The following is a 12182-nucleotide window of genomic DNA, read 5'->3' as shown; positions in this document are numbered from 1 at the left end:
ATTTAACATTGCAAAAATACGTAATCACTGTACACAACTGGAACTACAACAAAAGGAGACCAAGACCTGCAATCTTTTACCAGAAAACTGACTTGAAAACATCTTCCAAAGCCACGGTGGTCCGCGGTAAGAAATCATCCTGGTTCATTAATAAAATATCAGAACATAAGCACATTCATATGCTAAACAGAAGAATAGCAAGCCATCAAAAAACTGGAAACAAAAAAGTGGACAGCTTGATTGTTAAGATTAAGAAGAATAACTAAGAAAAAGATGAAATATGTTGTTCAGATAATTTATGGAAGTCACCAACCCAAATCTGGAAAGTGTGTAATCGTGTGTGTAGATAAATGGCTTTTGATTTAGCGATATACATGTATATTTTTCCTATCATCTATCTTATGCCACACTGATCACTGCTGTAAATAAATGAGTTTGAAGGGGCAGATTCCATTGCTCAATCAAAAAATGGCTATCATCCCATATTCAATTAATGCACTTGCTCCATTGAACAGTTTGGGTTTTCCAGTTAAAAGTTACTCAAAAGACAATTTCCATGAAACAGAGAGATGTTGATTCTACTTTCATTGTGATTCAATATCATACATCCAAATTGTGTGCCAAATAATACATAGCGCAAGGCATTGCATATATGACACTTGTGGTATGCACATTTCAGTCAATTGCTTCCTTTTTCCATCCTGTGTTCTTTATTTATTTATTTTTTGCTGTTGTTGTTGTGGGAGGGAGTACTAAGAAATTCATCATTCTTCCCTAAAATGGCAGAAACTTATATCTTAACAGGCCATTTGGTATCTGGATTAAATAGTGATGAGATCAAGTTAAGGACGTGATAAAATAGTAAAAGGACTTGTTTTGAGGAAGAGACAAAAATTTGTTGAATATTTTTTTCATGTGTACGTATATATACAACTCCACAAGGTACAATTTAGCAAAGCAAATAACTAGGTACAAGGCTAAGCATGTACAACACTATAAAGCTAACACTCCCCATCAAGCAAGAGCATATATATCATATGTATCTTGCTTGGTGCAAACGTAGTCAAGCCGTGGACCTTATAATGCCTTTGTAAGAAGATCAACCAGCTGATCATTAGAGCCAATAAAATGAGGTACTAAATTCTTTAGAAATCAACTTTTGTCTAATAAAATAACAGTCTATCTCTATTTGTTTGATTCACTCATGAAAAACTGGATTAGAGTCAATATGAAAGGCTGTCTGATTATCACAAATAAGCTGCCTAGGCCCTGAATATTCAAATCTCAACTCCTTAAGAAGTGAGCCAAACCAACTCACATGAGGCTGAAGTCATAGCCCAATACTCTGCTTCTATGCTAGATCTAGCCACAACATTTTGCTTCTTATTCTTTCAAGACACTAAATTACCTCTAACAAAGATACAATAGCTCGAGGTAGAGCATCTATCTATAGAATAACTAGCCTAATTTACATCAGTATATCCAACAAACTATTTGTGTCCTTTGTTCTCAAACAAAAAACCTTTACTAGAAGCACTCTTAATGTACCTCAAGATACGCACTAAAGCATGCTAGTGGCTATCACAAGGGTGTGTTCAAGAACTAACTCACCACACTAATAACAAAAGTGATGTCGAGTCGTGTAATAGTGAAGTAATTAAGCTTCCCAACCAGTCTCCTATATTGCCAACTCACCAAGGATCCTCTAATGGCTTCCCTTGGTACAAGCTTAACATTAGGATCCATAGGAGTATCTATAGGTTAAAAATCAAGCATACTAATCTCCTTCAAAATATCCCAACACATACTTTTGTTAAGAGTTGCACACACTATGAACAGATTTAGCTACCTCAATGCCAAGGAAATACTTTAACCTGCCCAAATCCTTGGTCTCAAAATGAGAGTGCAAATGAGTCTTTAATTGCCCAATACCAACCTCATCATCACTTGAAATAATGATATCATCTACATATACCACCAAAATATTACTCTATCAGTAGAATGACGATAAAATACAAAATGATCAACTTTACTTCTAGTCATGCCAAAGGACTGGTTGACGGAACTAAAGCGACCAAATTAGCACCAAAGAGATTGCTTTAGCCCATAAAAGGTTTTTCTCATATGACATTCATCTAAACTCCACCTGAGCAACAAACTCAAGTGGTTGCTCTATATAAACCTCCTTGTGAAGGTCACCATGAAGAAAAATATTCTTGACATCTAGTTAATAAAGAGGCCACTCTTGAATAGTTGTCATAGCAAGAAAGACATGAACAGGGGCAGTCTTAGCCATCAGAGAGAATGTATCAGCATAATCATGGCCAAAAATATGAGTACTATAACCCTTTGCAACCAACTGGGCTTTTAGAAGATCAACAATGCCAACCGGACCAACCTTAACAGTAAACACCCAGCGACAACCAACAGTAGACTTTCCCTGAGGGAGAGGAACAAGATCCCATGTCATGTTAGCCAACAAGGCAAACATCTCCTCCTACATAGCATTGCGCGACCCAGGGTAAAGAGCCTCTACATCAATCTTACTAATAGCACATAAGAAAGAGCATAAACAAAAGCAGAATAAACAGGTGGTAAACAATGATAACTCACAAAAGTATAAATGGGGTAAAGATTCTGAGTGAAACGTGTACCGCAACAAACAAGAGCATGGACAAAATTGGAGGGAGACTAAAGAATGGCACCATCTGGAGGAACATTGTTGGTGGAGGTACTACAAGAGGCGTTGACGATGGCATAGAACAACGCTAATAAGTTTGAAGTGAAGCAAGAACAATAGGAACAAGAATAGGAATTGGGACCAAAGAAGGAAAAGATGGGGCAGCAAGAACCTCATGAAGAGAGGAGGAAGAGACATTAGATGAAGAAGAGAAAAAGGGGGTAGACTTGAAAAAGTATCTACCAATATCAAGTGAGTTTACAACCCTTTTGAAGATAAGAGTAACCCAAAAACACACATTTGAATGAGTGAGGAGACAATTTGTCATGACTAGGGGAAAGAAGATGGATTAAACAAGTTAATCCAAAGACATAAGGGGGGAAAGGATAGATGGATCACAAGGAAAAAGTAAAGTATGTGTAATGACTCCATTCAAAATAGAGAATGGCATACGGTTGACCAAATAGAGGTGAGAATAGCCACATCCCATAAAGAAACAAGAACATGCATGTGAAGAAAAAGCATTTGAGCAGTCTCAATGAGATTACAATTTTTACATTCTACCACCCTATTTTGTGGCAGGGTATAAAGACAAGAGAACCAATGAACAATATCCCAATATAAGAGAAAAGCCTGAAATGCAACAGAACAATATTCCTTAGCATTATCACTTCAAACAATCCGAATTGGAAGACCAAATTGAGTAGAAATTTCACTATAGAAAGAAGTGAACAAAGATTGCAACTCAGTATGATCCCATTAAATAAAGCCAAGTACAACAAGAATTATCATCAATGAATGTAACAAAATAGAAGAAACCCCATCTAGACTTGATTTTGCTAGGACCCCAAATGTCAAACTATACAAGATTAAAAGAGCATCATCTTGTTTATTGAGAGACTCGAATAAGAAGCATGAACATGTTTGCCTAGCTGACAAAACTCACATTCTAGAGCGGTTAATGAGGATAATGAACAAATCATCTTGCGCAAAGTGGATAAGTGAGGATAACCAAGATGGGAATGAATTTGGAGAGGAGAGGCCCCTGTAGTAAAACAAGCAGATGCCATAGATGATGGCAAAGCAAGATGGTAAAGTCCCTCAAACTCATGTCCGATGCCAATCATCCATCCTATACCTTAGTATTGCATAAGAACGAAATCGAAAATCAAAGATGACACAATCATTCAAAGATCAAGTGATATAGCAAATAGAAATGAGACTGTGGACAACTAGAAACATGTAAAACATAATTAAGAGAAATAGATGGAACTAGATCAACCCTACCTATACTGGTGGGAATGCTTTTAAAACCATTAGCCATAGTGATAGCCAATAGGGAGGCAGATGAATCAAAAATGAGTAAATAAAGATTTATTACCAGAAATATGCTATGAAGCAGTAGAATCAAGAATCCAATGACTAAGTGGAGTATAAGTAAGGCATATATGAGGATTACTAGTAGATGACAAAACAAAAGGAAAAGATGCTTAAGCAACAGAAGCTACAAGAGAAGATGCCTACCAAGCTACATGCAACTGACGACACTCTGCTAACTCCTTACAAAGACCGTTTATGTAGGAGTCAATCACTCAATATGAGAAGAAGTACCAAGTACCACGGATTGCACTTCTGCACCCTTAGGAACTGCAACATTGGCCTTAGGAGGCCGACCATGGAGTACATAACAAGTATCCTTATAATGATTAGGGCAACGATAGTAGTTAAAATAGGTTGCTTACCACCCTAGCCATACCCAACACCCCCACCACAACCACCTCCAGATTAAATCGTAAAAGAAGATCCGTAAGTCTAAAAGGCAAGTATGGATCACTCTGCAATCGAAACATCAAAAAAAGTTTATATTATGTAGAATTTGAGCAAACACCTCTTCCATAGTAGGTATAGCTAGATTGCTCAAAATTTGGGTATGAACATCCTCCATATCAGCCCCAAGACTTGCTAGGGTAAGCACTATAAACAGTTTGTCTCTTTGTTTCTTTTGCTTCATAAGATCAACAATAACAGGGAGCATCGCATTAAAATTTGCCACAGCAGATTGAATACAACCCTAGTAGCCACATCTAAATCTCCCTTCTGAAGATGGAATAAATTACTAATGATAATGTATAAGCATACAATATACAATATCATTAGTATATAGCTATTGAGCATGGGGCCAAATGTCAAAACAGTTCTCATAGACAAAAAATAAAGAGATTAAATCAACATCTATCAACTACCACAACAATATAACCGTGCATCCAAGCAATCCCATACAATCCTATCAGACTCAACAATGTCAAGGAGCTTCATAGTCATATGGTCACTCATACCATGTCCACAAAACCACATGCGAACAAAGGCTAACCATGATAAATAATTCTTGCTATCCAATTTTTCAGTTGTAATGGCAGGAATACTAGCGATGATAGGAAAATCACAGGAAAATTCACAAGTGACGACAAACTCACCACTCCAAGATTGGACTATGCCATATCTCACAAATTGAATTGTGAATCAAAGTTGAAACAGCAACAATAACCAACCCAAACCAGATCTAAAGGAAATTTGATCAGGGACCACACCTAACTTCTTGTGTTTGCCTCAAGTTTGTGCGATAAGAGATCAATAAAATATTGGAGATGCATCGACTGGAGTTAGTTCAATTAGGTCTAAAATATTAAGTGTAATTTACTTAGTCTTTTGAGGTCTAATTGTAATATTCCAATGATAGTTAGTTACATTGGGGTGTCCGCCCTTTTTATAAATAAGAGGGCATGGCAGGTAGTCAAGAGGCAATCCAAAAAGGGAGAGAGTTTCTATTCATCTGTGATCGAGTACTAATTTCATTCTTGAGAAAAGAAAGGCTGAGTAATTAAGATTTAGTATTGTGCATTCTTGAGAGAATGAGAAGTTTGTACTCGGGGATATAGATAAGGGCTAGAAGCTGATGTATTGATCTTATTTCATCTGAATAAAGATTGCTCTGTGTGGGTGTTGGACTGCTGGATGTAGGTTTGCCTAAGGCATTCCGAACCAGGATAAATCTCGTCTCTTGGTTGTTTGATTTTATCTTTCTGTCATTGTATTTTCATTCTGTTATATCTAATTACTTAATTGGTTTCTAATTTCGTGAGTGCGTGAGGATTCATGTGGAAGATCTCTTCTGTTTGGTCCTGGTTTTGTAAGTCCTAATATCTACATAATTGAGGCAAATCTGAAGGTTGTAGATAGAGAAGAAGGGACGAAATGAAGGTCACAAGTTGCAAATCTAAAAGTCATAGATCTTGTCGTCAGGTCACTGGATATGTCATCATCACAGATCCGATTCTAGTCACAAATGGGTGACATTGTCACAAATCTGGTTGTCAAATGGTTGTCGCTCACAAATCTAGTTGTCGGATGGTTGTCGCAATCAATGGCGACAGTAGCAGAGAGAGAAGTACAATAGAGAGAAGTGAAAACTGGTCACCTATTATGGATGGTCGCGACTTATGATGGCAAAGAGAAAGAAAGCGACAGAGAGAAACACGTGACCAATTGAAGAGAGATGGGCAATTGGGGGTGGATAATGGTAGAGGCAGCTAACTAAGGATTAGGGTTAGGGTTTTTGCAGCATTGGAGTCTCTGATACCATGTTCTAAGGAAGAGACAAAAAGTGTTGAATATTTTATTCAACTCCAGAAAGCAAATAACTATGTACAAGGTGTCACAGCCCAAGCCTGACAATGTTCTTCTTCCTAATTCGATATGAATTAGGGAGGCACTCTCAAGAACAGAGAACAAAATGTAGAATGAGAAAGAAAGAAGGAACAAAGAGAAGGAGAGATTGAAAGAATACGAGAGAATGCTAGGAGGGAGAGAGAATTCTTCTTCAATATTCTCGATGATCAATCTATGATGATTGTTGGAAATTTATACAAGTTGCCAAAGTCACAAACCCAAGGAATCCCCAGGATAAAATAGTCATACGTATTACAGTGTTCTAAAAGGCACTAGGCGCTAGTCGGGCGCCAGACCGGGGCCTAGCGCCTAGGGAGCCTAGGCGAAGCCTAAGAAAACTGTTGTTTTCAGCACATAAACCTACATTATTTTGTAATATTTGTTGCTTCCTTTTATTATTTTGTGCTTTCATCTAATAATAAATCACACACAAATTAAATTATATATTAACAATAATTTAACCCATGAAATGTACTTTTCTTGACTTTTTTTCCCACAAATTTCTCCCAAATTTCTTAACTGTTGCTCATTCAACATGTGCTTTTTGACCATTGCTTTGGTTTACTTTGGTGTTTGGTTTCTCTCTCTCACCCCCCCCCCCCCCAAATCTCTCGTCTCCCAGACAAGTTCCATTCTTCTCTGCTCCCTCTGTTCAATGACTACTCCTGCAAGAGGTAAAGAGCCTGCCTCCTTTTCCGCTTCTCGGAGCAGCGACAGTTACGGCGCGTTCTTGAGCTTCAGAGGCGAGGACACTTTGTCCACCTTCGTCCACCATCTCTACACGGCTCATACAAATCGCAGCGGCCAAGCCGTGCGCGACCCAAGTAGGTAGGCACCTTCCTCCACCATCAGCTCTTACAAATCGCAGCGGCCAAGCCACGTGCGACCCAGGTAGGTAGGCAACCCATGCCGTGCTCAACCCAGGTAGGTAGGCGGCCCATGTCGTGCTCAACCCAGGCAACAAGGGGCCGCCTAGGCGTCGATCAGGCCTGATTAGGGCTTAATCGCGGCGACCAAGGGCCACCTAGCGCCTGGGCGACCGCCTTGGTCGCATTTTAGAACATTGACGTATTACATGTTTTCCTTTTGTTTGAATTTTTGTTATAGCTATTAGCACCTTCAGTTGTAAGCCTATAAATAGGTTGGAATAGTTAGAGGATGGAAGCTTATGAATGATAAAGGAATTCCACTTTCCCTCTCTCAATTTTCCTCCTTTCTCTCTCTCTCTCTCTATAAATCTTCTCCAATTCTTGTTGTCTCTTTCCCTCTTTCAATCTAATCTCCCTCCATTTGTTCCAAATTCCCTTCCTAAACCCTAGCCAAACCCTAGGGTCATAACATTTGGTATCAAAGCTATCGTTCATCAACGGTTCTCTCTGTTAAGTAATGCCAACGATTCTCAACGGTGAATTCTGGCCATTCTAGTTCAACTTTTGAAGCAGAAGCAGACCAGGTGATTTTCAAATGTGATTCCGACACTTTCTACTAGCTGATCCAACTAAGCAAAGGAAAGAAATTCTCGCTAATATTGAAGCACATCGAAGTGGCAATTCCGTGAAGTTAATTCAACAAATCAACAAAGAGAATCGATTCTCATGAGACTTTAATGAGTATTGATCTAGGTGAGCAGAGGCAAATCGGAAGCCACCACTTGCATGGAAGTGGATCGAAGTGGCCAGAGAGTAAGTGACTTCTAGCAATTGATCGCGCAACGATTTAGACGGAGATTAAGGCATCGAAGAGAAGAAGATCGGAACCTACCGCAATTACAATTGCTTTCAGTGACGAAATCAGATCAGGTAGGAAGAGGAGTTACATAGAGGAAGTTGCTTCAGAAGCGAGACAGTGGACGGTGATTGGGTGGCAACTCTGTTGGGGAATTTGATTCGTAGTGATCGGGCTAGTTACAAGGCGAAATTGAACTCGAATTTGAATGGAGAAGCTGAGCAAAGCAAATGTCAAACAGAATTGAATCGAATTTGAAAGGCGAAGCCGAGCAAGGCAAACTTCGACTCGAAATTGAAGACGTGTGAAGGTGACGCTAACCCAGGCATCTTCAGTTGTTGTTCCAAAGCAATTGGAGCTAGGTCACTGCATGTGACCAAGGCGTGAAGAAAGGCACGATTGAAACAAAGCCTTAGGTGATTCAAGAATTCAGGGGAATTCCAAGCAAAGGCCGGTGATTGGGTGAGGCTGGGGCGATCCTGGAATCACTTTGATTTTGGCAATTTTTCACTGCAAGACTCAGAATTGTTGAAGGTGCAATCAATCAGCTGCATCTAGGTGGCTATTTTGGGAGTTAAGCGAATCAGGATAGGGCTAATCGAGGCTGCTTTGTGAGGTTCCAGTGACGAAATTCTAGTGAAGTTAGAAGCTATGAGTAGGCGAACTTGAAGGCCGAACAAATTCAATCTTCGGTTGTAGAATTGAAGTTGAGGCGGGAAGGAAGCTACGGTCGAAAGTGGTGAGAAGGGAATCGATAATTTTCATAAGTAGCTTGTGGTCTTTGGAAGTTGTTACAGGGGTGGGCGATTGCTGATCTACAGCAATTCTGATTAGAATTAGCGATCAAGCCAAAGAGCAACTCTGGTCGTTCGTTTTACATTGCTAGGTCCAAATTGGGAATTATCTAAAGAAGTAAGACGCATTCAGAATTGAGAATTGAATGATGATTGAGGGAATTAGGATGAAACAGATCGAATTGAGGATGGAGGCATTGAGGTTTAGGATGACACAAACAAAGGGGCAATGACCCACAGTCGAGGGGATATTGCGACCATCAGAGAAAACATACGGGAGGATGTAGCTGCCTCTCAAGAAGGACTGCAGAGAGGTTGGGAGAGGCATCGGAAGACGAGGGAGCAACATGGGTAGCAGATCAACAAGAAGTTCAACATGTTGTATTCGCCACATCAATTCCGATTTCCACTGTATTTTCCTCCTTGAGTAGCAGCTAATCCAATTTTGCCCAACCATGGTACCCTCCCTATGACCTATGGCTTGCAAGAGGCAGAGGAACTGCCGGCCTTGAAACTGGAAATTTAAGTAAGAGGTTCATCTTCCCTCACTCCCCATTACGCCCCAATGCCTAGGGAAGGGAAGGCCAGGGGAACTGATCTTGCTAGAAATTTACGTGACCGATTTGGAAAGAAGATGAACATGACCAAGGTGACTGAATAGTTCAACAATTTAAGGCAAGAGGGATCGATGGCAAATTATTGGGTTAGATTTGAGGAGCTAAGGCCCCTAATGTGGAGTGCTCAGCTAGCCCTGACAAAGCACTAGTTTGTATCAAGATTTGTTAGTGGTTTGAAGGACAAACTAAGGTTAATGGTCAAAATGATGATGCATGCAACCGTGAAAGAGGTGGCCAAGAAAGCAAGGTTCCAAGAACTCGCCTTGGAAGCCATCTTTAGGAAGCATGGCTTGCAGCCTAACGCATCTACGGAGAGCAGCCAACAAATTGAAGGAGCCTCTAAGGCTGCAAAATTATGACTAGCAGGAATCTGAGGAAAATTTGGAGCTAAATCGGCCAATTGTAACTGAAAACTCCAGCAATGAAGAGAGATCAGACATGGATATCAGCAAAAATCACAGCTTATATTTGCAGGAAGCTAATGGAGTAGCATCGGAAGATGAGGATGACGTTGCAGATAGGTTCCATGCCACTGATGAAAGACAGCCATGCAACAAGGACTAGGACCAAAGGAAGAAGTAGGAGGCTAAGGACTTACATAATCCTACAGCTGCTGTGAGTGACAATCTTCTTGTTACTTCAAAGGGTGTAGATCAGTTGCAGGTGTTAGCTCTAGTAGAAAAGGAGCAATTGAAACTGTAGTTTAGAAGATGATGGAAAAAGAGGTTGCTGCCACACGGTTCAGGAGTTCGGATATTGGAAAAGGGATAGTTGACATGGAGATCTTGGAAGTCTCTATTGAAAATGAGGAAGGAGAAGAGGTTGTGAAGATGGGAGAGGATATGACTACACCAACCTCGAAGTTTGAATATTACAATGGTGAGGGAATCGGTGCTTTAATCAAAGTGAAAGCCCAGTGGAGTACAGTTCAAGGTTGGCTAGAGATTGACGGAGGATGCTTGTGCTTGGAAGAAATTTTTGTTGAGGAGAACAAGACTCTTGTTGTTTTGTTTATTCCTATTTCAGTTGGAGAGTTGTAACGTCGAATCAGATTTTAGCCTGCAGAGAAGTTGGAATTCTTTTCTATAATAGGAAACGATATGGTTGCAGTAATAACGGATCAATTGGAACCATTCTCAATGGCAATCAGGATGAGGGGGATGGTTGGACTTGCTGTTGCAGCAAGTCATAGTACTGTTACTGTTGAGGAAAAAGAAAAGAGAAAGCAAAAGGAAAGGAGAACAAGAGATAATAACAAGAAAGGGCGAAGGAGAGACCAGATGGTGAAGATAGGCATTGGATGAAGAAACAATGGTTTAGATGTAATAAATTTCTTGGGGATAAGAAACCTTTCAAGGAGAGGGGATTGTCACGACCCTAAAGAATCCCCAAGAATAAAATAGTCATACGTATTACATGTTTTCCTTTTGTTTGAATTTCTGTTATAGCTGTTAGCACCTTCAACTGTAAGCCTATAAATAGGTTGGAGTAGTTAGAGGATGGAAGCTTATGAATGATAAAGGAATTCCATTTTCCCTCCCTCAATTTCCCTCGGTTCTCTCCTCTCTCTCTGTGTAAATCTTCTCCAATTTTTGTTGTCTCTTTCCCTCTTTCAGTCTAATCTCCCTCCATTTCTTCCAAATTTCCTTCCTAAACCCTAGCCAAACCCTAGGGTCATAACAACCAAGAGGGTGGAACCCTGCTAAAGCAGAATCTACACTCTTCTATGGTTATAACAACCCTCTGCCACTCTATAACCACTTGCGTGTGTATACCCCCTAAGTTAACAAACTTTATAACAGTAAAAATTTAAAATTTCCATAAACCCCAGTCCTTCTCGTGACAATTCTCCTTCTTGTCCCCAAGAAATGCTGAGGAGGCTGGCAGACATGAGAAATTGCTTGAGCAAGTAGAGCAGGTACTCCCAAGTATTGCTATCTGCAGGGCTATTCTGCCATTTTATTAGGACATGAATAAGTGGTGCCCCATGTTTGTACACCACTCACCTATCTATTATGGCTTCGGGCTCCACCACCCTGTTGATCTCCTTAGGAAGTAGGGGTAGTGCAGGACTCACCTGCTGTGTGCCCACACATTTCTTCAAGAGAGAAACGTGGAACACAAGGTGAATGTGTGATTCCTCTGGAAGCTGCAAACGGTAAGCTACCTTCCCAATCTTAGCAATTATAGGGAATGGTCCATAATACATGTGGCTGAGTTTGGACACCGGCCCTTGAGAGATAGACTTCAAATGAGGATACCTTAACCTTAAATACACCTCCTCTCCTACTGCAAATTCTCTATCACTTCTTCTTCAGTCAGCAAACTATTTCATTCTATTATGAGCTTATGCTAACTCCTTCAACTGTTGTAAAACCTTCTTCCTCTACTGTAGATACTCACATTTTGAGGGAGGTACCATTGAGCCAAGGACAACCACCTATGCCAACCTTTGGGCTGCAGAAAACAAACACACCTTAAGTAAGTTTCCAAATTTTGGTTCACCCTCTCTGTTTGCCCATCAAATTGAGGATGATAGGTTGTAAACATGTTTAACTTGGTTCCCTAAGCCTTTATAAGCTATTGCCACAAAAGACTAGTAAAGATCTTATCGCGATCTGAAATTATAGACTTAGGAGT

At 40.1% G+C, this 12182-nt stretch overlaps 1 protein-coding gene across 5 annotated transcripts in view; it reads right to left on the bottom strand.

Annotated features, from left to right (window-relative positions):
• Positions 1–12182, bottom strand: part of LOC127802586 (uncharacterized) — a 31053-nt gene that overhangs the window by 11586 nt on the left and 7285 nt on the right. For all 5 annotated transcript variants that reach the window (XM_052338477.1, XM_052338478.1, XM_052338479.1 and 2 more), the window contains one exon: positions 81–139. In XM_052338477.1, the coding sequence (XP_052194437.1) occupies positions 81–139 (59 nt within the window). The remainder of the gene's footprint in view (positions 1–80; positions 140–12182) is intronic.

This window comes from Diospyros lotus, chromosome 5 (genome assembly GCF_014633365.1).
Source record: "Diospyros lotus cultivar Yz01 chromosome 5, ASM1463336v1, whole genome shotgun sequence".
Taxonomy (NCBI): Eukaryota; Viridiplantae; Streptophyta; class Magnoliopsida; order Ericales; family Ebenaceae; genus Diospyros; species Diospyros lotus.
Note: the sequence above shows the minus strand (reverse complement) of the source record. Positions and strands in the feature narration are given on the sequence as shown.